Here is a 27,920-nt window from a genome sequence, read left to right on the forward strand (position 1 = left end):
GCAGATAGTAAAACGGCACAAACTACTTTGGTAGAGAACTAAAGAGAATTATGTTGCCTTCGTCTCCTGTGTATCATACTGAAATGTACACACATATCATGCATGGCCTAATAATAAGTGTACTGGTCAGGTGAATTACCACAGTGAACACATTCATTTAAATAAATTTTAAAGAAAAGAAACATTTACCATCTTATTTTGTGCTTTCGATTTTCCTCACCTTTTAATATTTCTTTTTTTTTACTTCCCTTGCCATCCTTTGGGATTAAGTTGTTTTATTTCTTTTCATTTCTCCTATCATTCTCATGTTGATTTCTCACGTCACTGACTTGGATATTTTATGCCCTGTTTTATCACTTTAGTGGTTATTTTAGATATTTTAATATATTAGGGGCTTCCCTGGTGGCACAGTGGTTGAGAGTCCACCTGCCGATGCAGGGGACACGGATCTTCCCTTTAAATAGCACAAATTGAGGAAAAACCAATCCAGATGGCATCTAACTATGTGAATCTAGTAGAGCAGCTCTCAAAATGTGGTCTGGAGACTCCTTGGGGGGCCTAGAGATCGTTTCAGTGATCTGTGGGATCAAAACTATTTTCATAATGATATTAAGATACTAATTCCTTTTTTTTTTAATCTCATTCTCTCACAAATGAATGTACAATGGAGTTTTTCAGAGACTACCTGACATGATATCACAATGGACTGAATGAAGAACAGAGATGAGAAAACAGCTGCCTTCTATTAAGCTAGACATTAAAGAGATCTGCAAAAATGTAAAACAATGCCACTCTTCTCAGTAGTTTGTTTTTGGAAAACAAAGTTATTTTCATGGAGATATGTTACTTATATTAACATATAATGGTCTTATGATTATTATTTTTAAATAAATTAATACATATTTTAAAAATAAAAGTCTTAATTTCTAATACGGTAAATGTCAATAGCTTTCGTAAATGTCAACATCTAAAATCTATAAAAATGTAAAAAAATCTCTTTGGGGTCCTCAGTAATTTCTAAGAGTATGAAAGGGTCCTGAGGTCAACAAGTTTGAGAACTGATGGTCCAGCAAGATGACAAACATGCTTGTTCTGATGAATGCAATTGCACATACATAAAACATCATGCCACTTGGTGTTTAAGCCTCTAATGATTCAAAATTTCATAGTTAAAGTTTAATGCCACTTAAACTTTCATAGACGTGAGTTTAAAGTCTGCCTGGTGAAATGCAAAGCTTTTTGATGTATTAAGTGAGATGTAAAAACCAGAACAATTCTATCACAAGATAGAAAGTACCAAAACTGGTTTAGATAAATAATATATAATTGCTCTGCACAGGCCAACATGTTCATCACTTTATGCTAGTCAAGAATCTTGTTCTAAAGATTTTTTGCACTGGAGTTTTTCTTTTTGTTTTATGGGACAGGATTACTTCACCTTCATTTAGGTGGTGATATGCTGTTCTAAAATATAGATAGAATTTCTGATCTTAGAAGTTATATTAACTGGAGGAAGGGGAAGGCTCAAGACTAATTATACTTGCCAGTGTCATCCTGAAAAAAACTGTACATTTGATTTTTTGTCAGCAAAGGTTAAAGAAAGGGGTTAAAGGATTACAGAAAGGGGACTTCCCTGGTGGTCCAGTGGTTAAGACTTCACCTTCCAATGCAGGGGGCGCAGGTTCAATCCCTGGTCGTGGAGCTAAGATTCCACATGCCTCGTGGCCAAAAAAAACAACAAAACAAACCCCACATAAAATAGAAGCAATATTGTAACCAATTCAATAAAGACTTTAAAAATGGTCCACATCAAAAAAAATCGTTAAAAAAGTGTCCTTAAAAAAAACGATTAAGGAAAGTTCATCAGGGTAAAATTTACGAACATCCTCAGTGTGCTTTATGCGTGGGAGGTTTGCAAAGCCACAGTGAAAGCCCCTATTCTGCAGTTAGAGTACTTGACAACATCTAGTTCATATAATCTAGCTCAATGCCACTACTGTTGCACCTGCTGATAAAATAAATAATTCCTGGGGCACTGTACAGTGTATTATCGTTTGGCAAATGTAAAGTTACGTTAAACATGTACTTTCAAGCCGCCCACTCCATCCTACTTGCATAATGTCCCTCTGAGATCGTCACCAACTCACTTGGCAGAGGCTGTATGCCCCCATCCCCACTTAGCTGGAGAACCGATGGCTTGCGGGGAGTCTACTAAGAGCCCAACTCTAGCATTTACAAAATCACCCCCATGAGGAAGCCCTGCTACAGGGGCAGGGTGCAGAGTGATCAGAGGAAGGCGGGGAAGAGTGAAATGATGTGTGGACTTGAAGATTTTCTACCAGCATTAACAATGCCGCCTCGAACATCCTTGCACGTGTCTTTTCGTACACTTGTGGGAAAATTCCTCAAAGGAGGGAAAAGAGCATAAATCCAGCTCTTTCTGCAAAGCAAAAAAAAAAAAAAAAGACTCATAGTCCAGAAACTCCACTACCACCACTGCCTTCCTTCCCACGAGCTCTTCTTCCGACTCTGGGCTTGTAGTCAACATAAGGTCATGACTGGGAGGGAACAGACCAGGCGTGCACTACCTGCCAACAGGAAAAGGAGTTCAGATGAGGCCTGAGACCCTCCAAGTAACCCAGTGGATTGGCATATGCGCCAGACAAACACACGGCATGTACGTGTATATGGACTATGTGTGTATGTCCATATACATATAGACACATGGGCAAAGTGGGGCAGAGAACTTTTCCAGGCCCCTGGGGTAAAGGAGAGTGGTCCCTCTCCCCATTCCTCATCTTTCTTAACCAAATCCAGATTGTTAGGAACATTCAAGGAGAGCATAAAGGTAGACTGATACAATTAAATGTAGAAGAGAGGGGTTTCTTCCCCCATTCTGTTGTTTATATGGGAAGTGTACCTGTGCTGGGGAGAAATGGTGACTGGAAGAAAGTCTGGGTCCTGGAGGAGAGCTCAGATTGACAATGGAGTAAAAGGAAAATAAGATGCTGGGATTCTGAGGGGGGAATCTAGGGGGTGGCAGTGTCAAGCCTCCTGGTTCGTGGGGATGAGAACGTCACCTCTGTTGGTTCTGGGCCATATAACATGGGCCCAGACAAGACACAGTTCCTGTGGAACCACGAAGCATAATCTGTCGTGCATTTATGTGTTTTTGTCAAATGGCTTCCAAGGACACTGGAGTCATCTTGGATCGATGTGGTTTAAGCAGAGCTGAGGTGGGGAAAAGGCAGAGGTGATGCAGAATCAGGGGACGGGACACTGGGAGACAGAATCAGAGGCCCTGCCTGCACACAGTGACGGGCTGTGTCAGGACCCCAGCCCTCTGGGGACAGTTGAACACGTGGCCCCACTTTCTTCTTAGGTACTCATGTGTTTAGGGATTCTAGAGTGGTTTTGTGAGACAGGGCTGAGGAATAGCCAATTCAATTGGATTCTGACTAGGGAAGACAGACCAAACAAGGAGTGAGGGCAGGGGCAGGGACAGGAGTACATGAGCAAATTCATACGCAAGTTCGTTTGGTTAGCCCAGGAAAAGATGTAACACAGGATATCTGAATTATGAAAGTGGAACCACATGTGAAAGAATAATCATGGCTTGAGATCTAGAGAAGATAAATTAGATTTGTGGAAACAGAGTTTTGGGGGAAACAGGGCTGAGTGACCTGAGAAAGAGCTCAACTCTTGAACTTCCCCTTCCTGACACATTGCAAGTTCAAGTGTAAATGTTCTTGGCTCCTGGGAGACCCTGAGATGGCAGAAAGTACCTGCGTCTCCGCACCTTGTTCCACAAGTTGGTAAATGTCCATTCAGGGCTGAACTCTGAGAGCCATCTGCTCGGGAATGGGATGAGGCTAGTCATCCAAAACACAGAGCGAGTGCCTGGGAGAAAGCACCTTAAAATCTGACCCAGAAAAGGAAAAGGATGAGAGGCCCAAGTGACCACAGGGTCACCCAGTTGGGGAACAAGGCGAGGAGTTCACTGCCAGTGGACGGGTGAAGCCAGACTAGTAAAGGTCAAGATTACTGAGTGAGGACTTGAGATAAACTGGTGGAGGGATTACATAAATTGAGGTGGGGAGGCACCTAGCGGAACTGGTCTGCCTCGTCAGAGTACAGCAACGCCCTGGTATTCAGCTGGCCTACGATCTAACAGTCCTTACCTCTGTGCTGAGCCTGTTTCCTTTGTGGTGACCAGCTGTGAGTGGATACCTGGAGTTTTGCCTGCCAAGCATCCTTTCCTCCTTCTTCTGGTAACAGCACCCTACTTTTCCTTTAGTCAATCACTCCTTCTCTACTCTCAGTCCATGTGGCATGGGGTGGGGGGTTGGGGGTAAAAGGCTGGCTCCAGACCAGCTGCAGGGGAGGGCCTGCCACCCAGACTTGGGTTCATGCCCAAGCCAGTCCATCCAGAGTCAACCATTTCTAGATTCATCTGGAATGATTTGGAAAGAGGCACACTCTTTCCACAGGGTTGTTAGGCTGGTAAAATGTAATCTTGGAACTTTGGGGAGCCACCTTTGCCACTACTTGGAAAGGGCCTGCCTGAGAATGAAGCTGGCATAAGAAAACAGAGCTAAGACATGGAGACACATGACCAACAGCTTCGTTTAAGCACCTGGATCGGGCCATTCCTGAAGCAGCTTTGCCTCAGACTCTTCAATTACATAGCCAAAACTTCCCATTTTTTCTTAATCAGCCTGGGCAAGTTTCTGTCACTTAGAACCAAGATATTAATACAAACAGTTGGTAAATAATTTGTCACCAATAATGAAGAATGGATGTTTCTGAAATATATCTTTTATGATATTTCAAAAATAAATGAGAGCAGATTTGAAGCTATCTTTCTCATAATTGCACCAACTCGTCTGCATTTTGACATGCAAGGGTTAGAGGCAAAGCACATGGACAAGGAATGGTACATAGTTCTGGGCATGCTGGGGACTGCCTTCGCTGCTCTAACACATCAGATACTTGGTTAACAACAATAACTTAAATCAGAAGAAGTGTGTTCTGCAGGGTTTTTAAAAATAAATTTATTTATTTATTATTTTTGGCTGCGTTGGGTCTTCGTTGCTGTGCGCGGGCTTTCTCTAATTGCAGCGAGCGGGGGCTACTCTCTGTTGCGGTGCGTGAGTTTCTCGTTGCGGGGGTTTCTCTTGTTGCAGAGCACAGGCTCTAGGCGTTTGGGTTTCAGTAGTTGTGGCACACGGGCTCAGTAGCTGTGGCTTGCAGGCTCTAGAGCTCAGGCTCAGTAGTTGTGGCGCACGGGCTTAGTTGCTCCGCGGCATGTGGGATCTTCCCAGACCAGGGCTCGAACCCTTGTCACCTGCATTGGCAGGCGGATTCTTAACCGCTGTGCCACCAGGGAAGTTCCTGTTCTGCAGTTTTAAAAGTGTTTCCACACATATAATCACAATTGAGTCATAAGATAATCACCGAAGTTGGTTTCTTATGCCTTTTTCATCAGCGAGGCTCCAAGGTCCAGAGAAGCTAAGTAGCTTCCTCAAAGATATACAGCCAGGAAATGTTCACACCTGAACCAGAATCTATGTTGATCCTCCAGGTCCAGTGTTCCTTTTATTCCACCAGCTTCCCGAAAAGACAGGAGCCAGTGGGTGGGACTCAGAGACAGCAGTACAGAATTTTGTCCAACATCCACTGGGTGTGCTGCAAGGAACACTGAAGGGCTAAATGTTAGGATCCTGGGAAGGGAAATGAGTCTGCTGGGGCCTCTGCCTGGGTCGCGGAGAACAGGGAATGTTATAGAGAACTTCCTGTGGGCTTGGCACTGTTCTAAAGGTTTCACATGCTCTAAACCATGATGCTAGCTCTCCCAAAAGGCTCTCGCTGCAAGGTGTCAGGAAGACAAAGGCCCGCTCCTTTCTCCAGAGATGGAGACACCAGCCCGCATCCTTATTTGTCTTTCATTCCTTCATTCAGCTATATTTACAGAGTATCTGCTCCACGTCAGGCCTTGCTCAAGGTGCGGGGAATACTATGGTCAACGAGACAGAGAAGCTACCAGCTAGCACGAGGTTTACGTTATGGAAGTGCCCTGGAGTTGGAGGATACTGGTACATCCTTTCAGGTCTAGCATTTGGACTCTCCAGGAATGAGATGCACTTTAGACGATCACTATGTGACCAAACTAATAAAAGACTCCAGGGACTTCCCTGGCGGTCCAGTGGTTAAGACTCCGCGTTTCCGTTGCAGGGGTCTCAGGGTCGATCCCTGGCTGGGGAACTAAGATCCTGCATGCTGCGCAGTGCGGCCAAAAAAATAAAAATAATAATAATAATAGGGCTTCCCTGGTGGCGCAGTGGTTGGGAGTCCGCCTGCCGATGCAGGGGACGCGGGTTCGTGCCCCGGTCCGGGAGGATCCCACATGCCGCGGAGCGGCTGGGCCCGTGAGCCATGGCCGCTGCGCCTGCGCGTCCGGAGCCTGTGCTCCGCAACGGGAGAGGCCTCAACAGTGAGAGGCCCGCGTACCGCAATAAATAAATAAATAAAATAAAAATGCTTGTTTGCTTAACCTGAAAGTATGCCTACGTGTGTGTTTCTAATTATTAGGCACAAGAAAGAGCTTTTTCCGGAGCATTATAAAACCAAGCCTGTGACCTGAGTAGCGCTTCTCAGTCACCAAGAAGTGTTGACAAACAAAAGGATTTCAGATCTTGGTAAAACACGATGAAGAAAACACAACGGAGTATTGTAATAAGGAGGAGAGGACTCCTTTAGATGGAGTCGTCAAGACAGGGCTTTCTGAGGAAAGACAGAGAAGTAATCAACTCTTGACTGTCTGCCAATGGCACGGCCATCTTGGTAAAAGCCTGACCCTGGAGCAGAGCCAGATGAGGAGAGGCAGCTCCAACTCTGCCGCCTTGCCAGGAGCCTGAAGACCTCCTTTGGGCGGCTGCCACCCTCTCGCTCAATAAAAAAATCAGAGTAAAGTGAAGTTCTTAGGTGGCTGCTCGAGCTCTGGGAAAGGGCCTTTGATGGCATGGAGTAGAAGGACTCAGGAGAGGGCCACGCTGTTGGGGACAAGGCAAGGGGTTCGCTTCCAAGAGATGGACGGAACCAGGGAGGGGGAAGAGAGGAGGGTTAGCGAGATGCTAATGGAAATACTGCACCGTGCTGAACGCGGCTAGCGTGAGGCAGAGGAAACTGACAAGGTCATGGCCGCGAGGCAGAGAGACATCGTTTCTGCTCCTTGGAACTTTTGACTCAAGCTGTCCACATTCTCTCTGCTGAGCAAGAGAGGAATGGGAGAAGTTGCAGTTGGAATGCTCTGGGAGTTTGTCCAGCATGTGAGCATGATCTGTCCCACGTGTGGACACTGGAAAAAAGTTGAGGATCACTCCAGGAAGGAGTTTACTTGTCTGGTTACAATTTACAATAGAGGACTATTTTCAGTCTCGTGAAGTGTTTTTGCAAATGTTACCTCACTTACTCCCCCAAACAATCCTGCTCTATTCACACAGGGCTACAACCCACAAGGAAGCCCAGAGAGGTTAAGCGACTCCCCAGGACCTCACAGCTGATCCAGACAGAGCCCACATGGGAAGCCAGCCTGTCTCCCCGACTGCCTGGCTGACATCCCTGAGCTCTATGTTTGGAAGGTTCAGGAGGGCACCAGGCTAAAAGGCATTCAAAGTGGCCAGCTGGCTCCCTTTCGACCTCCCCTTCTGCCTCTGGTCCCTGTGTTCACAACTGAGACTTACAGCTTCACATGAGCACCAGGTGTCCGGAACAGGACTGTGAACTTGAACAACATCGCAAAGCCACTGGACCTACACTTCCTCTGTGACAGTGGCTCTCAAACCTTAGCGTGCACCAAAAGCTCCTGAAGGGCTGGTTAAAAGACAGATCGCAAGGCCCTACCCCCAGAGTTTTTGATTCAGCAGGTGTAGGGTGAGGGGTCAAGAATGTCCATTTCCAGCAAGTTCCCAGGTGATGCTGATGCTGCCGGCCCAGAGGCCACACTTTGAGAACTGCTGTATCTATGATACGACAGGTGTCTTCCCCTCTTGGAGGGGAGAGTGGTTATGGGACTCTGGAATCCTCATGAGAATAATTCTTCAGGTGGAGGAGTAGGAAGGACGAGAGGGCTGGAAGAATTCAATAGAGACCTAAGGAGGCTGGTCTTCCATAAGCTACACCATAGAAAAATCCAATAAAGAAAAGAAGTAGCAGGAAAAGATCAAGAGGTCAGCGGGAAGCAGTGAGATGTGAAGGAGAGGATAGAACGCTGTGGTCCAGCCTCGCCTTTCACTTCAGTTATCAAACAGCAGGATCACAACTTCTGTGTCCCCATACCACCTGCAATATGATTTACTTATGGAGTTTTAAAAAATCGACTTGTTTTTCTCACATACAATTTAGTCTTATGCTAAACAAAGATAAAATAATAATAGTAACAGCCAGTACTATACGTGCCTGCTATGCCCCAGGCACCCACTTACATACACACATTTATACATAAATGTACACGTGTAGGGCTTCCCTGGTGGTGCAGTGGTTGGGAGTCCGCCTGCCGATGCAGGGGACACGGGTTCGTGCCCCGGTCTGGGAAGATCCCACATGCCGCGGAGCGGCTGGGCACACATACGTGCACGCATACATATACACATGCACTTCAATCCTCACAGCAACCCTACAAGGTAGGTGTGCTATTATTCCCATTCCACAAATGAGGAAACTGAGGGAGGCCTGGAGATGAGTCACCCTGCCCAAGGTTACACAGCTGACAAGTAGCAGAACCAGGACTCCAAGCCACACAGCTGGCCCCAGAGTCCATGCTCTCAACTCCGGAAACTAGGGGTTTAGTGGGTTAACTATAGGTTAGGTAACTTGCCAAAGAACACATGGCCAGAAATGGGATGGGAACCGAGATTTGAATATAACTTGATGACTCTAAAACTTGAGTGTTTCACTCCTGCATACATCTCCCTATGGGTTATGTGTGGTGATGGCAATGAAGGGGGTGCTGAGCTGGGATAGAATCTGGAGAGGAGCTTGGAGCTTTGCCTAAATTAGCCCCGGATACAGCTCCCTCCATTGACTTGGGCTTGAGATGCCATCTTGCCTTCCCAGTACCCCTTGACCTTTAGTAAAAATAAAGCAGAAGCTGACTTTCACTGGTCCACATCATAAAACAACTGTTTTTGGTTTTGAAATATAAAATTATATCAAATATGCTTTTTCCAAGTGGTTACTCCATCGCATGCCATACCCTCTCTCCCCAAATACCCCTACCACCCTCTGTTCCTCAGAGACTAAAGGGGATGCGTCAGCCAGGCCTGGGAAACAAACGCTGGCCTATAGAAAAGTCTCTTAATACTCTGCAGGCCAGAGTAGGGCGTGCTTTCAGTACAAGTCTCTGTTGACCTCAGGAAAGCACTGGACAGGGTTGGGGTGTGACACGCAGTGTAGCGTTTCTCATTCCATATCAGCCTAGAGGGTTGTAAAAGGGGGAGGAAGTGAGGCCAGCGACGCCCCGGCTTGGTCCTTCTCTCCCTGCTTATCTAGCCTTAACACCCGGACAGGAGCAGAACAGACCATCCCCAGGCAACCATGGGTGGAAAGGAGGTAACAGCAGGGGTCTAAGGATCCTGGGAACCACCTGTGGCTTGACTTCTGCTCCAGAATGAGATTCCTCAGTAATATTCATAGTCAGCAAGGGTGGCAAGAAAAGACTCAAGGAGAAAAGCCACTCTCCTCCTTCCCGCTATTTCCTTGCCCATGAGTCTGTGTCATTCACTTAAAATCAGAATGTCACAAACATCTGTAGAAAATAATAACAGTAAAATGATGCAAGTAAAGTTAGTCAAGAGACACAAAGAACAGTGTCTCCTCTATGTTCCTACTAGTCTGGAAAGTGGGCCTGTGCAGCAGGCCAGTGAAGCGGGGAGACAGAGAGAGTTGGAGGGGTGAATGACAGACGCCAGGTCCCCGTGGGGGTCCCTGCATCGTCAGGCCTCCCCAGTGCCTGGGGGCAATCAAAGCCCTGACAGACAGCAGAGCAAGACACTCTTGTACTCCAATAGGTAACCAGAGGGGCCTTCAAAAACCACACATCAGATCATTTCATTTCTCTGCGGAAAGCCCTTCCACGGGTTCCTATAACTTTGGGGATGAAACCCGAATCCTCCCCTTGCGCTACGTGATGAGCCTTCCCTCCCCGCTGTCGCGTCTCCGACCTCGTTTCCCATCAGTCTCCCTCAGGGGCCTTCTGCCCCAACCACACTGGCCTCCTTTCAGTTCCTCCAACACACTGAGCTCTGTGTTGCCTCAGGGTCTTTGCACAAACCGTCTTGTCCTCCCTCAGCTCTTCCATAGCCCCAGCAGGGTTCCTTCAAGTCTCTGCTCAAGTGCCACCCCTTCAGGGAACACTTCCCCACCATTCAGTTGAAGCACTCTGGCCCGCCGCACGCACACCGTAACTCTATTGTACCATCCGATTTTATTTCCTTCATAGAATGTGCCACACAATATATATATATATATCCTCTATATTCATGTAGATACTGTTGTGTTCTCCCCCTATCCCCACCAGCTGGAATATAAATTCCATGAAGGCAAGAACGATGTCTGTCTTGTTTGGTGCTCCGGCCCCTTTCATTCACGGAGAGGTGAAACGCATGATCTGGTTGTCACCTTGCCCTCAGTTTCCTGATCCAAAAGACTTGTGGGAGCATCTGGGGAGGCTACAGCTGTCCGGGGCGCATGACGCTCAGGAAGAGGATACTGGAGAGAAGGGAGGAGGTGCCACAGAAACCAGGCATAGAACCTGGGAAAGAGAGGAGGCGTGAGAGCAAGTGCAGAGTCTCATTCTCCAGACAGCAGTGGGCTTAGTGGACCTGCCTCGACTCAGAACGCCTTTCTGGGCTGGCTGGAGCCCCTGGACTTGAAAGCCAGCACCCCAGCTTCTAGGAAATCTACTCTGCTGGCCAAAGAATGCCGTGTGATGCAAAACTGGAGAGATTAACCTGCTTTGACTGGATCATGCTGGGAAAGGAACAGGAACTTGGTGAATTCAACGTAGCTCTGGGTTGGGGTGGAGAGGAAGGGAGGTGAAGAAAGAACAGAAGGAAGGGGTCAGACACAGTAAACAGAAATGACCTGAAAGAACCCTAGGAAGAAAATCTGGGCTATGTGAATTGTGGATGTAAAGAGAGGCCTGGGAGCACAGTCAGAACTTGGATTCTGAGAGATCAGTTCACAGGGGCAGAGACTTGAGGGGAGGCCGAGTGCCAGCTGCGGAAGAGCTCACCAAGTGCTCTTCCTCTCTGACCGGTGACTCCTGCGGATGGGAAAACTCTGTGGCCCTAGAAGAGAACAGCCAGCAAGGTGCTTACACACCTACACCCCCTCCCAGAAGCCTGGCGGCTTGCCCCGGGAGCACTTTGGGAAGCACCCCGATCGCTGTCGGTGTTCGGGGAAGTGGGGTGCAGAGCACACACCAGATAAACACTGAGACTTCTGTAAGTGGAAGGTGCCACTCTGAGCAACAACCTGCCAGGCCACACTGGAGCCCCAGGCAGAGGGGTCCGTCCCCAGCCAGGCCGGTATGACTTTCTCCTTATCTGGTCCTTTAACTCATCATTTCTCAAAAGATATGTTGAGACACACTGGTATGTGGCAACCAGCGGCAAGAAACACAAGTTTCCTGGTATAATTGAAAGGACCAGGGTTTGTGAGTCTAAGTAAACAAAGAAATGAGCAGACACAAGGTGAACTGTTACGTAAACAAAGACACAAGGTGAGCTGTTAAGTAAACAAAGAAATGGTATAATTGAAAGGACCAGGGTTTGTGAGTCTAAGTAAACAAAGAAATGAGCAGACACAAGGTGAGCTGTTACGATGTCATTGCCAGTTATGAGTATTCCCTTACACATTCTAGAGAGAGCGAGAAGGGGGGACATCACGGTGCAGACTGGGGGTTGCACAGGACCTGAGCGTAGCACGTCCTGACATAGAACTCCTTCCTTTGGGAACTTGCCTTTTCCCACTCTCACTCTCTGTGGTTCAAGCAGGGCTGACCCCAGTCTTCAGCTACATGCTGCAGGCGCACGCAGCGGCTAAAACACTCTCAGCCGGCAGGGCCAGCCTTGAGATCCCGGCTGGGACCTCAGGACAAGAGACACTCCGTCTGCACAGGCTGTAATCCTAAACCGCCAAAGAACACTACGTGTCCCTCCACCAACCATGTGGGATGGCTGCTGCTTCAGTGGCCATGCTCCTGGCTCCTATCCTACAGTGCTGTGCTTAGGTTATTTGACCGAGAAACAGATGACACCTGTGTCAAAAAATATACAAATAAAAGTAATCTAAATTTGGCCCAGTGACAGCTGGCTGGTGTGCTAACAGACTATTTACATCTAACCTTGTGTCCCTAAGACAAAACTGACTGCTGCTATCAGAACATGGTTTGAATTATATTCATCCAATCCTAGGAGGGACTCCAGGGGCCGTAGAACCTGACAATAGTGTGGCTGGTTGCAATGCTCTGTGTAGGACATTCTTTCCCATCCGCTGAGGTTGTTTTCCCTGAGAAGGCCAGATCTGATGGTATAGGTTGAGATGGGTTCTTCCTTGGGCACACAACAGGCCCCCTGGGATGCAATGCAAAGGTGGCAGAATTGCGGGAAGAGGAGGCTCACCTGCAAAAGTTGCAGAAGTGCAATTTGGAAGAGACAACCCGTTCTTCCGCTTATTAAAAAGTCCGATTTTTAACAGCACATTGCATCCAGCTAAAAGACCACTTTCCCAGACCTCTTTACAGGTAGGTGTGGTCCTGTGACCTAAGTTCCTGTCAGTGAGTTATTAGCAGAAGTGTTGTGTGGAACTTCTAAGAAGTCTGTTAAATTGAGAAGGAGTGAACACTTCTTCCCTTCCTCAATTCTGTTGCCAGGAACGTAGATGTGATGGCTGGAGTTCCAGGTTGCACATTTGACCACGAGGACCAAGGCCACCTAGGGCTGGAAGAGCAGAGGCCTAGAGAGCTCCGAAGTATTCCTGGGGCTGCCAAGCACAATCGACTACGTACCTTCAGGCTGCTTTTATGTGACAGAGAAATATAATTCTGTCTTATTTACACCACTATTAATTACCTAGGGTTGTTACATTGTGTGCAGTAGAACCCAGTCCTAACTGATTGAAGTGTCAGCATGTATCAACTCTACAGAGAACTAAAATTTCGGTCTTCAGTTTTTGATGACTTTTTCTGATGGCATTTAAAATTCCATTTTCAAAATGGAATTAGAATAATTTAGGAGGCAAAGGAGAGCAGCAATATCACAAAAGCAGCCATTTATTTGGCCTTATTCTTCCCTTTTGTTCTTCTCCATCCATCATCTGTTTTCCTTCCAACATTTATGACGGTTAATATCCGTCTCTAAGTGGTAGAAGCTGGAATAGTGGGTATCTCGGGGGTGGGAGGGTTGCTAACTGAGGTGGGCATGAGAGGACTTATAAAGGTGCTGAAAATGGTCTCTATCTTCATCCAGTCAAGTGGTCACACAAATGTATATATATGTTAAAAGTCATCAGCTTACCCCCAAGATTGGTGCTCTTTATTGTGTATATGTTACCCTTCAATCAAAACAATTCCTAAAAACCCTCCCTAAAATTCCACACCTTTTTATGGCCATGATAGATATTATAGTCTTAGAAGTATTCTTCCTCTCCATATTTGCTATTCCAGATTTATAGAATTTTGGTACTCGCTCCTTCTTCCTAACCCAATTTTGTCAGATTGGGAAAGTGCTCAGTTAATAATCATCTCCCCAGATGCCCTTGTAGCCAAGAGTTGTCATGAGATACAGTGTTAGCCAATGAGAACTAGGCAGAAATTGGCTGGGTAGGGCTTCTAGAAAAGCTATAATTTTCCTGATTCAAAAAAGGGTAGATTGGGTGATAATGGTGTGCGGGTTCATTGACTGTAACATATGTGCCGCTCTGGTGGGGAATGTCGACAATGGGGGGAACTATGCGTGTGTGGGGTGTGGGGTTTATCTCTGTACCTTCTGCTCGATTTTGCTGTGAACCTAAAACTACTGTACAAAATAAACTCTATTTAAAAAAAAAGTTTTAAAAGGGATAGATCTGGCTCTCATGTGTCTTTTGCTCTCTGTCCCGTCCCCCGCCTTGTTTTCCTGCTCAGAATATAGACGCTTCTTAAGATCATGAAGCAGAAAGCCAAAATCTAGGGATGGCGGAACAGAAAAGCTAGAAGGAGCGTGTGTTTTTGAGGGCTGCTCCTGAGCAGCTACACCAGCCTTGGATTCCCTATTTCCTTCGTGTGACATGAGAAAAAGAAAGCTCTATGTGTTTAAGTCTCTGTTATTTGGCATTCTGGGCACATCTGACAGTCCCCAACTAAGATACAAGCTTTTTAGCTTTATTCACGGTGGCAAAGACTTCTTGAGACAGAAGGGGACTCTCAGGTGCTAATTCACTGTGGCTTCGGGCCGTGGTATCACAAGGGCCCAAGGCAAAAAAAAAAAAAAGGAGGACCCTGAAGACACCTGCTAAACTAAGAAGACTTCGTTTGCATGGTCCTATCCTACCTTCTCTTGATGAGTATTAACTGCTCACTATGGGACCTGAATTCTTCTAACGATGGAAGGAGCTGGCAGAGGATCTTGGTTCATCTAAACTTTTCTGAGAGCCAGTAGTAAAGTATTATATTAACTACTTCACTGTTTCGCAATCTATTTTCAACCAACTCCCACTTTTGATCAACACAAACTGTACTTTCTATAGACTGCATTAAGAAAACCAGGACTTTCCCCTCTCCTGGGAAATGCCACACGTCCTATCATTTCCCCTGCCTGCCCCCAAGGGTTCCTGCTACTCTCCCCACCCTTCCTGAGAATCAGCATTATAACTTAAGTTTCCTAAGATTCTGCAAACTGCAGTTACCCTGGTAAACTCCAGTGATGCCACAACTACTAGGGGAAGATGACTTGCATATGTGACAGAAGCAGGTTAAGGGAAGAAAGCAGAGGGAAGGTTGGGCTGAGAAGAGGAACACAGAGCATTCAGTTTTGCCCTGAGTTGGCACAGCTTTTGCAGGATCAGCCAGCACCTGACTGCAAGCACTTCTAGCTTTACTAAGAGGATCTGTCCCACTTCTACTTCCAAAGACTCTCCTGCCTCTCCTTTTTGACTCAGGGTCAACACTGAAAGGCAATCCAAGGTGACAGCCAGAGGCCTTCTGCTCTTTTCCAAGGGTAGCGTGAGCCCATGAAAGCTACCCAGTGGTCTGGGCTGGAAGCTGTGGGTAGCCAAGGGGATGGGAAGTGGGGGACTTTTTAATCCAATTCTTGCTCTGAAGGTCAGCTCTGCAGGGACAGCAGTGGAGAAGAGGGATCAGGCAGGAAAGAAAAGGTCAAACAACCTCTTCAAGATGCCAGGAATAAAGGAACAGCCTTCTCCCAAGTTCTTATTTCTATTTCACAATTTATATCCAAGACCTTATAAACATTCTTGCTCATAAATGCTAAATGACACAGCAAATTTAGTAGAGAGCAACAGTAAACTGTGCCTCCCCTCTATTCCCTGTGTATCCAAAATATTTAGAGACAGGGAGGGACCAATGTAAGATCACAGCATCTGGGATCTGAGGTTACAGCAGGAACGAGAACATCTGAAAGGCTGAGAGATGCCGGTGGATCCTAGGAAACTGGGGATGAAGGTCATTCCTTCATGGTTTCAGGGAAAGAGCGAGGGCCACCGGCAGGAAGGCTGGAGACCGTGCAGACATTCCTTGTGGGACGCAGACGACATGACCTTACACCCTTGCCTGCGCCCTTGTGTCCTCCTGTGTGGGATTTCCAGGACTCCTGGGGGATGCCAGGGAAATTGGTTCTAACCTGGACCCTCCCAGCGCAGTGCGGAGTACAGCGCAGTGGTGACCACTGTGGACCCCAGGGCCAGACTGCCTGGGTCCCAAGTTTAGAATTCAGCTCTTCTATTTACCAGCTGTGTGACTTCAGGCAAATTACTTAACGTCTTTATATCTCCGTTTTCTCATCTGTAAAATGGGGATGAGTATGCCAACCTCACAGAAGCATTGAAAGATTAAATGAGTTCGTCTTTGCAAAACTCTTAGTGCAGTGCCTGGTACCTAGTATCATTTGAATGGGCAATAAATGTTGGCTGGTTTCCTATGTCTGCTGTAACAGATTGTCACCAACTGGGTGGCTTAACAGAAATGCATTCTCTCACAGTTCTGGAGGCTAAAAGCCCAAAACGAGTATCACTGGGCTGACGAAAACACATTCTCTGCCCCCTCCAGCTCCTGGGGGCTGCTGACATTCCTTCGCTTATGGCCACATTGCTCCAATCTCTACCTCTGTGATCACACTGCCTTCTCCTCTTCTGTCTGAAATCTCCTTGTGCCTCCTTCTTATAAGAACATTTGTGATGTTTAAGACCCACCCAGGTAATCTAGGATAATCTCTCTATCATAATACTCTTTTTTGTTTGTTTGCTTTTTGCGGGTACGCGGGCCTCTCACTGTTGTGGCCTCTCCCGTTGCGGAGCACAGGCTCCGGACGCGCAGGCTCAGCGGCCGTGGCTCACGGGCCCAGCCGCTCCGCGGCATGTGGGATCTTCCCGGACCGGGGCACGAACCCGTGTCCCCTGCATCGGCAGGCGGACTCTCAACCACTGTGCCACCAGGGAAGCCCTATCATAATTCTCTTAATCACACCTGTAAAATCCTTTTTTTAAAATTTTTTGCCATGTAATGTAACATTCACAGGTTCCAGGGATTAGGATGTGGTTATCTCTTGGAGGGACCATTATTCCACCACCACAGCTGGTATAATATTATTGGCCAAGAGTCCAGTCTGATAACGGTAAGCAGGTGGACAGAGAGTGAAGGAGGGAGGGGTCTCTGCAGAGGAAGGTTGGGGTATGGTTACCAGCAGCGCATGGCAAAAACCCGTGATGCCCACTACAGAGGCCAACAGAGACAGGGTCTGAAGGGTACTCCTTAGATGCTAGTACTGACCTGTTCCTTATTTCTCTTCTTCAGTGCTGCACCTGCACTGGAGATGGCTGCAGAGGTGGAGGACACCACTATTGGGATGACAGAGAAAGCCTGGACAAGTGGTGGCTAAAACAAGAGAATGCAAGTGGGGAAGGGCATAAACCGTCACCTTCATACTATCATAAGGCCACTCCAGGGGCTCAAAAAGCGTAATACGCACATGCAAGTAGGCTGAACTGCACTGGCATAAGGGAGCAACAAAATTTAAAGTCCATTTGGATGTACTGGTCTAGAATCATCTTCCCTCTAATTCCCCAGGAGAGTTCCATTCTCTCTGGCATTCTGAAGTTCTTCACTTACTGTTATTTATTTAAAGTTATGTGCCCCAAATCGCAACGGATCCTCTCTATTTCCACTGCTACATTCTCCTGAATCCATGCCGTCATCAACCGTCCCTAGATGACTGCAGTGAACGTCTATTTGATCGCTCTGCTTCCAACTTCATTCCGCTGAAGACCATGCTTCACACAGAGCTGGCGTGAGCTTCTCAACTCTCAACCGTCCCTCTCCTCTTACGGCCCGTAAGTGACTTCACGCAGCTTATGAATGGAACCCCAGCTCCTTTCTGTCATCAGGAAGGCCCTGCGTGGTCTCGCCCTGGCCCACCACGCTCCAATCACGCTGGCATTTCTGTTCCCCCCAGGTGCAAAGGTGCTCGCTGCTTCCTCCACCCAGACCACTCTTCTTCCGGGACCTGACACAGTCCCTTCACCAAATTCAGCTCAACCTCTCAGATGTCAGTTCAGCTCAGCTGCACCTCTCTGACCCCCGGCACACCACGGCCGCTCTCCCGGTCATCACTCTGCTTCATTTCCTTCCTAACGTCTGTCACTGTGCAATCACTCCTCTGTTCCTATTTGCTTGTTTTTCCTTATCTCCCTCCACTAGAATGTATCTTTGTTTCCTCAGGTGTGTGTTTCAAAAGTCAGAGAGGGAGAAATAGCAAGAAAAGAACAAGGGTGGCTAGGAGGTTGGGTCCAGCTCTCCCGAATCCCTGCCGCTTTCCGAAGTTAGATGGCATTCCCGTGCCCTAAGCCTCTTCTACCAGGTGGCTCGCTCTCTACGAAGCTGTCCAGCAGGCTTGGGTGGAGGGACCACTTCTACTTATGCGCATCCATTACGTGTGGAGCGCTGGCTTGGATGCTTTATATACGCTATCTCAGGGACTCCTCACAGAAGTCTTGGGATGTAAGTATTCCCATCCTCCCTTGACTGAGAAAGAAACTAAAGTTCAGAAAATTGATCTGCCTCAAGGTCACAAGGGAGGGATTTGTATTTGAGCCCACGTCTGCATGACTCTGAATCCCACGCTATTTCCACCCCAACAAGACATAGGCTAGGAGAAAGCAATCTGTTTCGACCGGGAGGGCAAAAGACATCTGTTGGGGGCAGAGGGCAGGAAACTATACAGAAAGAGGAAAATTGAAGAATAAAAGGAAGCATAAAACCTCTTTTCTGAGATTGAGTAGAATTACAGAAGAAATCACCTAGAAAAGAGAAGAAGATGAGATAATCTGACTTGGGAAATGGGGGAAAAAAATGTTTGGGATTGAAAAAAAAATTCAGAAACTAAGGACAGAAAATCTGAGTTTGGAAATCAGAGTGGGGATCTCTTGGTGGGGTGGGGCGGGGGGAGAACAAAGATGCTGGCACCCTTTTCACTGGGTTCGAGAGGAGACAGCGCTCAATTACTGATCTTCTCCTCTCTGGTCACATGACTAGTGCTGGTATAAAAGCTTTCTACCAGCCAGGTTCCTTACAATTTTTTCCTGTGTGAAATAGGCGGTCACAGCGGCTAAAGCTCTGTTCCTCTTTTCCACAAGCTTTCAGATTTCCTTCAGGACTAATCCCAAGAAGCCCTCTATCCGGAAACAAAGGCAAGACAAGGCAGCTGGCTTAGTACTTGCGCTCTGGGAAGCGATGCCGGGATCGGAACTGGAGGGAAACGGGTTGGGGCTGGGGGACAGGGGTGGGGCTGGCGCTGGATGAAATCTGTCGGAAACTGAATGCAAGGATCACATCCAGAAATGGGAGCCGGTGGGGGGGTGGGGGGCAAGGAATCGCGGGCCAGGCCCTAAGACGGGAGAGAGGACGGAGGGCCCAGACTGTGTGTGGGTAGTGAGCGCTACAAACCAAACAGAAACCGTTACCTCATTAAGAAGAGTTCCTCTGTTTATGGTCGAAACACCCAGCTCCGGAGCCAGTTACTGCCCATGTGCTTTTCTGAATATCCTCTAAAGTCGTTGGAGGGGCAAGCCCCAGAGGACAGCGCTGGCTCACCCTTCCTCCCCGAGGCCCCTCCCTACCTCCCCTTTTCAGTATAGTCCTTTTCAGTATAGTCCCAGAATTGGACAGGGGAGGGAAAGGTGGAGGAGAATTTGTGTTCTGCAAAAAGGAGAAGGAAAAGAGGTAGGGAGATGGATTGGGGGCTGGGCACCTGCTTCCTGGGCGTGAGGCAGGGTCCTGAGGAGGAAGGAGCACTGGGTCGCGGGGCCTGGGTTTTCACAGCCCGAGCTCTCCTGAGAGACATTGTCCAGCTCCCTCCTTGCTGTAGTGAGGTTTGCCTTTTCTCTCTGCAGGTCTCTGGCTGAGGAAAGGCCTTAAGGAAAGCTGGAAACTGATTAATACTAACTTCCTGTATCTGTGACAAGAGAAGGAGAAAGGCTAGGAAAACCGGAGGGGGAATTCCCTTGGGAAGCCAAGGGTTGGCCTCCCCCAGAGACACACGATGGCAAACATAATTGCTACCGCTTAATATCCGGCCCCAGGCAAAGTCAACAATTGCTCTGAGCGGTTCTGGCAGGTGGTGTGTGCAGTGGTGGGAGCAGAAAGCCCTGGCCTGGGAAAGGGAGAGTGCCTGGGAGGATGTCCACAGACTGAGCCCCACCAGGGTCTGCAGGCTGTGAGGTGGTCCTCCTGACACTGCCCTTTTTCATCCTCTTCCAGAACAGTCATGCCCACCTTGGAAAACTCCTTGATCCTCACAGCCTACATCATCATCTTCCTCACGGGTCTCCCTGCCAACCTCCTGGCGCTGCGGGCCTTTGTGGGGCGCGTCCGCCAGCCGCACCCCGCGCCCATCCACATCCTTCTGCTCAGCCTGACGCTGGCGGACCTCCTGCTGCTTCTGCTGCTGCCTTTCAAGATGGTGGATGCCGCGTCTGACTTCATCTGGCCCCTGCCCGAGCTAGTCTGTGCTGTCACGGGTTTTGGCTTCTACAGTAGCATCTACTGCAGCGTGTGGCTCCTGGCGGCCATCAGCATCGAGCGCTACCTGGGAGTGGCTTTCCCCGTGCGGTACAAGCTGTCCCGCCGGCCTGTGTATGGAGTGATTGCTGCTCTGATCTCCTGGATCCTGTCCTTTGGTCATTGCACCATAGTGATCATCATCCAGTACCTCAACTCAACCCAGAGGCTCACAAACGAGAGTAGCATAATCTGCTACGAGAACTTCACGGCAGAGCAGCTGGAGGTGGTGATTCCCGTGCGGCTGGAGCTGTTCCTTGTCCTCTTCCTCATCCCCATGGCGGTCACCATCTTCTGCTACTGGCGCTTTGTGTGGATCATGCTCACCCAGCCCCACGTGGGGGCCCAGAGGCGGCGCCGAGCCGTGGGGCTGGCTGTGGTGACCCTCCTTAATTTCCTGGTGTGCTTTGGGCCATACAACGTATCCCACCTGGTGGGGTTCCACACGAAGGTGAGCCCCAAGTGGCGGGCAGAAGCCGTGTTATTGAGTTCCCTCAATGCCAGTCTGGACCCCTTGCTTTTCTATTTCTCTTCTTCAGCCGTGCGCAGGGCCTTTGGGAAAGGGTTGCAGGCACTGCGGCATCGGGGCTCCTCCCTGCTGGGACGCAGAGGCAAAGAGACAGCAGAAGTGGCGAATGTGGACAGGGGTGTGAGTCAAACAGAGGGAGCGCCGAGTTCTGACTACACCACAGACTAAGGATGTCCCTGGGCCTTCGGAGGCACTCTGGGTTTTGTATGAAGTGAGCAGGCTGGGAGAGGGAGAACACGGGCTCCTGGCCCGGATTCAGGAATCCTCAGACCCAAACCACGACTGGGACTGTAAAAAATCTCTCTCACCAGCTCTGTATCCTTTCCTGACTGAATTTTCCTTCCCAAAGGAGCACAGCTCCAGGACGAAAGAAGAAACAGTTGGGCATGGCAGCAGTAACAGACCAGAGTTTCCGAAGCAATGTAGAGAAATCAAATTCCGATTGTCCGTGTGAGGTGGTTGGTAGCTGAAGCAGAGAGCCCTAAAAGAACCTTGCCACCGGCTTTGAAACAACACCTACACACTGGTCTAGCTGTTGGTGCTAGAATGAAGCCACTGGGAAAGAGATGGGAGAGAAATTCTAAATGAGGTCAAAGAAGATGCAGGAAGGTTCTGAACCAAGGGGATTAGGAGGGAGGACTGGGGCTTAGAGCTATAATGACCTAGGTGTGGGCAATATCCATCTGGCCTGCTGCTCTTTAAGAATGATCCAGTCGTCTCCATGTGTGTACCTGTCTCCCCCAATAAACTGGGAGCCACCTTCATGTCTTCTCCCTCCATGGCGCAGGTCAGAACCCAGCTTGGCAACCATCAGTTAGAGCTCAACACTGATGAGCACGGGAAAAAACCTGGTCTGGCCGATTGAAAATAAAGATTAGGGATTTCCCTGGCAGTCCAGTGGTTAAGACTCTGTGCTTCCACTGCAGGGGGCATGGGTTCCATCCCTGGCTGGGGAACTAAGATCTCGCATGATGCGTGGCATGGCAAAAAAAAAAAAAGAATTAAAATAAAGTCTATAAAACTCTGAAGAGAGCGCCCACAATTTTTGTAATATTTCTGCAAGCACAAGGAGAGCAAAAATAGGATGGAGAGCTAGACTCAGCAGTGAAGGGGGAGGATGGTGAAACCACAGAAATATGTTAAAGGTGCAGTAAGAGTGGAGGGATGGATTCCTGTTTAGATCGATGAATAGAGAGATTGGACTCAGAAAGAGGATCGAGGCGAGTCCCAGCTCAAAGTTATTGGTGTATCACAGAGGCTTAAAACATGTTATCCTCCAGCTTAGAAACCTGCAGGGTTTTCCTTTCATCAGAAATTTTCCTCTCAGGAACTCATATCAGCCCGTTGCCTGCTCTGTATCCTCTCTCCCTTCCCAATTCTACCTGCCTAACAGTTCTCCGCAAGAAGAACCCCTAGGCTGTGCTCTCCAACACCTAATAGTTTGCAACAGAGGCTATACATCGGAATAACACGTAGAGGTATAAAAATAATACAAAGAGCCACCTCAGATCTACTGACTTGGAATCTCTGGGGGTGGGGCTGCAGCAGGTGAGATTTAAAAAGCTTCCCAGGTGATTATGAAGGGCAGCTCAGGTCAGGAACCACTGGCCTAGCTCAGGGGCCCAAGAAATTACCCTTCAGAGACCTTTTCCTGCATCTAAGTCCCCCTCACCTCAACCCCGTACTGCCTCATCTTCAGATTGTTTGCCTTTTCCCCTCTTATGAAACCCTACTCGACATTCACTTTCTTCGGAAAGACTTTCCTTATTACTCCCACTGGACTGGGAGCTCATTTTCTGTGTTTCTTCCTCAACACAACACCAGACTGGTGTCATAAGAGCTCTGATTTCAGTGTTGATTCCGCTTACCAGTGGGATGACCTCGAGCAAGTCGCAACCTCCAAGCCACAGTTTCCAAAGCAACACAGTGAGGTTACCATGTGCCTCTCAGGGTTATTCCGAGGAGTCAAATGAGACTGCATAGATAAAACTGCCGAGAAACTATACAGTGTTATTTAGCTCTAAGATACCAACCTGTGTGAAACAAAGGCGTTCTCCCACTTAAAAGAGACATGGCAAGTAGAATATTTAAAATGACGGAAATAATATAGAGTCAACTATACAGGATGGTTTGACGGTAACGTGTAAGAAAAAAATCTGGGATTTTCAGCTGACGGTAGGCTTCCTATGCATATGTGATATAGTACACCTTCCAAAAAAAAAAAAAAAGGAGCTGATTTGATTTTGGGTGGCATTAAAAGAAACTGAGTCTAAACAAGTTGATGACACAACCACTCCACTGAGATCCAATCAGTAACACACAGCACTGCACAGCACGTTTTTAAAAAGGAAATTAACCCCAAGGAACCAAGCCCAGAAAAATGAACCAAAATGCTTTGGAGATTTAAAACATAACAATAGTAATAAAAATACACATTAAATGCCAGGCACTGTTCTACAGAAGGAGCCTGAGACAATTAAGGGAACTTTCCAAGGTCGGTAGTGAGAAGAAATTTGAATCCAGGTCTTCCAGACTCTGAAGTGCCTGCTTTTTTCACCAACATATGAGAAACAAGTAAGAGAATGCCGAATATGTGGCTGGACCAAGATTAGGTTCATTTTATAGAAGATGTATTCTCTGTAGCCCCACAAAGAACAAAGATCACGGGCAAAAGATGCAAGGAGTTACATCTTTAAACAGTCAGGGTAATCACTTAACCAAGGTAATCACTCCCCAGTCTCCAGGAATTTTGAAGTAGAAGACACTCATCTTAGAACACAGAGGAAACTCACACATCTGATAAGGGCTGAACCAGTTACCTACCAGAATCCTTCCAACTCAGAGATTCCCAGGGTTTTAGGGACACGGCCGCACTTGCTAAAAAGTGCAAGAAACTTTCTGGACCTGGTCTGAGACTTTCAGGGTGAAGTTTTAGCTACTCACTAACAAGTATTTGATCTCCATCAAGTCATTTGATACATAGCCCATCTCTTTACTGGGAAATTGACAATTCATTTGTTCACCAAATATGTACTGATGTTTATCTAATTATATATTTACTATAAGCCAGATAGTTTTCTAGGGGCTGGGGATGCAGAGCATATAAGAGACAAGGTACCTGCCCTCTTGGGGCTTCCATTCTAGTGGAAAAAAAAGAGTTAATAAGCAAGTAAACAAGCAACAAGAATTTTGAAGAATTTCAGAATGTGGCAAATGGCTTTTACAAATGGACCAAAATAGGGATATGGGAGAAAGTGTAATGAGGGATTGAGAGGGTTTAGAAGATTCTCCGGAGTCAGTGGTCGTCAGCTGAGACCTGAACAATGAGAAGGAGTTTCCATTGACTATTTCACTTCCCCTTTCTGGAAAAGATGCTGTCGTGTCCCTTCCTCAGAAATTCTCAACTGACCACATAACCCATGCGAAGAGCGTTCTGGAAACAGTAACCACAGGTGCAAAAGCCCTGAGGAGGCAGAAAACCTTAGCATCTCAGAGGCAGAGAGATGCTGCCCCCATCTCAGTGTGGGGACAGAGCAGTGGTCTGCAAAGTCAGGCATCTAGTAGAACCACAGGGGGCAGTTGCTGAAGCATAGATTACAGTCTTCCCTCCCCACAGTTTCAGAATCAGTAGGTCTGGGACAGGGCCCAAGAGTTTGTATTTCTAACAGTCTCAGGTGAAGTTGATGCTGGGATATTGTGAAATGGGGAGAGAGTGAAAGAGGAAGTCAAGGAAGTCAGGGGGACCGGACGACGCTAAGTGTTTTAGGCCCCAGATAGAAGTATGAGTTTATTGCCAGAGCTTTTGAAGCTATTCAAGGGTTTTAAGCAAGACAGTGAAATCATCTGATTTCCGTTTTAAGATGATCCCTCTGGTATCTGTGCTTACCACTGGAGATGGCTGTTAGGATCAAGTAGATAATATGTACAACAGAGTTAAGAACCATAAAGTATTCTAGCAAACACGGAGGGCTGTCATCAGGCTGGGAGCTCCCTGAAAGTGGGACTGTTTCCTCTTTCGTTAGAATTGGCCGTCCAAGAACCAAGGAGGAGGAGGCCTTTGATAAATAGAGGTCCCCAGTGTATGCTGGTTCTTCGGATGAGGGCACAGGGGGCGGGGGTTGGAGGCTAGCAAAGGCCCTGATGTGCGGTACTTGCCAATTTCTGTGGCACACACACTCCTTCCAGGGCCAGTTTCTACCGATGTGAAGACACTTGAACATGGGTCTGGCAAGCGATGCTAATAATCATCTCTTGCAAGCCAGCTCAAGCACGTCACTGGAGGCACCGCTCAGCACACATGCTCAGGTGGCAGACTGGCCCCATCCTACTTGAGAAAACGTTCTCTCTCCCTGGCTACAGATCGCACAAGCCTCTGGCGCAGGACTCTCGACGCGATAAACACTAGCTAAATGTGGCTGGCTGGGCCTGATCCAAGCGCATCCGGGTGGCTGCTTAGATTGCGGGGCTCCTCTGAATCCCCTGCGGGATGACAGATGGGTAAACAGAAATATTAGTGCCTGGTTAATGAATAACACAGACAGCAGCCTACAGCCGCTACCAGGAAACAGGGGTAGAGGGAGCTGGCTGAGGCTGACCTGGGGGCCCGACCAGCAGGAAAGGGGAAACTGACATTCACTGTTTCACTTCCCCTTTTTGGAAGAGACGCTTCCCCAGAAATTCTCAACTGACCACACAGCCAGAGCTTACATGTAGTGTGCTTTTGTGGGGATCGCTGCAGTTAGAGAAAGCAGGCATGGGTGGGCCCGGAGACAGTCTAAAGGTAACTACACGGCCAGGGTTGCAACTCCACTCCCTTTAACTCACCTGCCCCTTACCTTCAGGCTTCTGTTAGTTCTCTCTCTCTCTCTCTCTTTTCAGCTTTCTCTACCTGCTGTGGTTAAATACTTTTGCCCCGTTTTTTCCCTTTTCTTTATTTTTCTCTAGTCACCGGAAATGAGGACCTTTCTCATCTACAAGTTGCACATTCAACCAGGAAATTGGGACAAAGGTCTCTAAGCCCTCAGATGCAGTAGTCCAGTAACCTACTTGGCAAAGTTTCCAATGTCTGATAAGGGAGAGGATGTGAAGGGGTGGGGAACCAAGGCAGGCTGTGGTCAGCTGTCCACCAGCAGCTCACCCAAGGAGGGGCGAGCCTCAGCTCTATCCTAACCTCGGGCTCCCTCTCCCCAAACGTTGTCCCCTGCTGTCTGTCAGCCTGAGCTGCAATCAGCCTCTAGGAAACAGCGTTAGGAAAGTAAACATACTGCTCCCAAATCCAGATGTTTTCAGTAAAAAGCCCACACTCACGTACAGCAGGCTCGAGTTTCTAAAGTGCCACGTCAGACACCACGTCATCATACGCGGGCATTCATTCATCCACAAAGGTATATGGAGGCCTACTACGCGTCAGGCCCTGTTCTAGGTGCTAAAGACGTGGCAGTGAACAAGGACAAGACCCTGCTCTCATGCAGCTCACATTCCAGTGGGAGAGGAAGACAGGGAGTCAATCAACAGACACTCTGAGAAGACGCTAACGACTGTGAAGACAGTAAGACAGAGTCGGGGCAGGAGATGACTTTGAGGAATGAATGAGTGGCTTGGGAAGGCCACTGGAAGGTGCCTTTTGAGCTGAGGCCAGAATGACAAGAAGGAATCACGCAAGCCAAGAACTGGGGGGGGGGAAATGTTCCGAGCAAAGGGTTCAAGGCAAGTGCAAGGCTTGAACGAGATGAATTTGCACAAGGACCAGAAAGGCCAGGGTGACTGGGCCAGAGTGATGGCTGGAAGATAGGCGAGCATCAGATAATAGGGGCGTCTTGAGGTTTCCGATAGGAAGCACAGCACATTGTCTTCTCCCTGCTTAACAGCACGGAAAACTGAGGCTCAGAGCTGTCAAGTGACATGGGCCAACCCTCATCAATACGGTCTTCTGACCCCTGGTGCGGACCCCAGACTCCCTCTCAAAACTAGATAGACGGGCACGCTCGCTCTCTCAATCGGTTACCTCACTGCAGAAGAGAAAGGAGGGAAGGAAGCATGATTCATGTGGTGTGCAGTAGTTTGGTACAGGACGCTGGGGAGGGAGGTGGAGACTGGCAGCTGAGACTCCGAGGAAAGAAAGGAAGCAGAGGTGGAACAAGACACCTGAGTACCCAGGGCAGAGACCAGCGTGGGAAGCCAGGTTCTTGGGAAGGAGTGGTGGCTGGCGAGAGGCAGGATGCCTGGGCTCTGAGACAGCCTGGGTGGGAGGCCGCGGCGGTAACCAGGAGCCATCCCATGCCGCCTGCAACAGAAATGGCGGTGTGAGGACAGAGTTGTGGAACCCTGGGGAATCTTCAAAAGTCTCTAGTCTGAAGATTCTCAACTGCACTGAGATCTGGCTTCACTGAGGAGCTTCTAAAAATGCCAGTGCATTTGGGCACTTTATTCTGTTACAGCTCCCATGTGTTGGGGAGCTTAGAGGGCTGAGAATCACCGTATCTAGACCTTCTCCTCCACTGGACTAACCACAAGGGTTTCCAGGAGGCAGCAGTCACAGTAACTGGGACTGAATCCTGGCTTACACTGTACAACTCAGCTTCTCTGTGCTTTAGTTTTCTGACAAAAAAAAAAAAAAAAAAATGGGCTAACGTATCTTCATGCTGTCATGAGGATTAAGTGAGTTTAATACTATACATACAAAACACTTAGAACAGTATCTCACACCCTATAGATATTTATACATGGCAGTATTTTAAAAATGTAATTCTATTTTTCTGCATAGAGGCCTCCAATTGCTGCTCATGCGTGGCTCTCAGAATAAAACTCAAGGTGTCCCCGTGGCCGGCAAGGCCCTGCCCGATCTGACACTTGTCCATCTGCCAAAGCTCATCTACCCCCAACTCCTGCCCGGCACCCCATCCTTCTCACTTTATTCTTCCTTTGTACTTTCAACAACTTGCTAAGCTCTTGCCCTCTGATCCTTTGGACTTACTGCCCCCTTTTCTTGGACCCTTTTCTTCTAGATTCTCACATGGCTGAGTCCTCATCTTTCAGGCTGCCTGTGACTTAAATTTCATTCGC

General features: G+C 48.0%; 1 protein-coding gene and 1 long non-coding RNA gene across 4 annotated transcripts in view; one reads left to right on the plus strand and one right to left on the minus strand.

The window, feature by feature from the left end:
- Positions 1–19,492, minus strand: part of LOC112392328 (uncharacterized) — a 52,310-nt gene extending 32,818 nt beyond the window's left edge. The window contains exon 1 of the long non-coding RNA XR_003001666.1: positions 19,234–19,492. This is a non-coding gene — a long non-coding RNA (uncharacterized LOC112392328). The remainder of the gene's footprint in view (positions 1–19,233) is intronic.
- On the plus strand, positions 18,824–21,871 carry FFAR2 (free fatty acid receptor 2). 3 transcript variants are annotated; one of them, XM_024733938.1, is made up of 2 exons: positions 18,824–18,960; positions 20,030–21,870. In XM_024733938.1, exon 2 carries the CDS (start codon positions 20,037–20,039, stop codon positions 21,024–21,026), a length of 990 nt encoding a protein of 329 aa, XP_024589706.1. In that variant the 5' UTR covers positions 18,824–18,960; positions 20,030–20,036; the 3' UTR covers positions 21,027–21,870. The 3 variants fall into 3 exon arrangements, with proteins under 3 accessions (XP_024589706.1, XP_024589708.1, XP_024589707.1); XM_024733940.1 differs by lacking the exon at positions 18,824–18,960 and adding an exon at positions 19,664–19,889 and having other exon boundaries at positions 20,030–21,871; XM_024733939.1 differs by lacking the exon at positions 18,824–18,960 and adding an exon at positions 19,664–19,886 and having other exon boundaries at positions 20,030–21,871.
- The last annotated feature ends 6,049 nt before the right edge of the window (positions 21,872–27,920 follow it).

Source organism: Neophocaena asiaeorientalis, unplaced genomic scaffold, assembly GCF_003031525.2.
Source record: "Neophocaena asiaeorientalis asiaeorientalis breed wild unplaced genomic scaffold, Neophocaena_asiaeorientalis_V1.1 scaffold280, whole genome shotgun sequence".
Classification (NCBI taxonomy): Eukaryota; Metazoa; Chordata; class Mammalia; order Artiodactyla; family Phocoenidae; genus Neophocaena; species Neophocaena asiaeorientalis.

What these genes read in the sequence shown, in the direction of transcription:
- FFAR2 (XM_024733938.1), top strand. Translation starts at nt 20,037, where the DNA reads ATGCCCACCTTGGAAAACTCCTTGATCCTCACAGCCTACATCATCATC.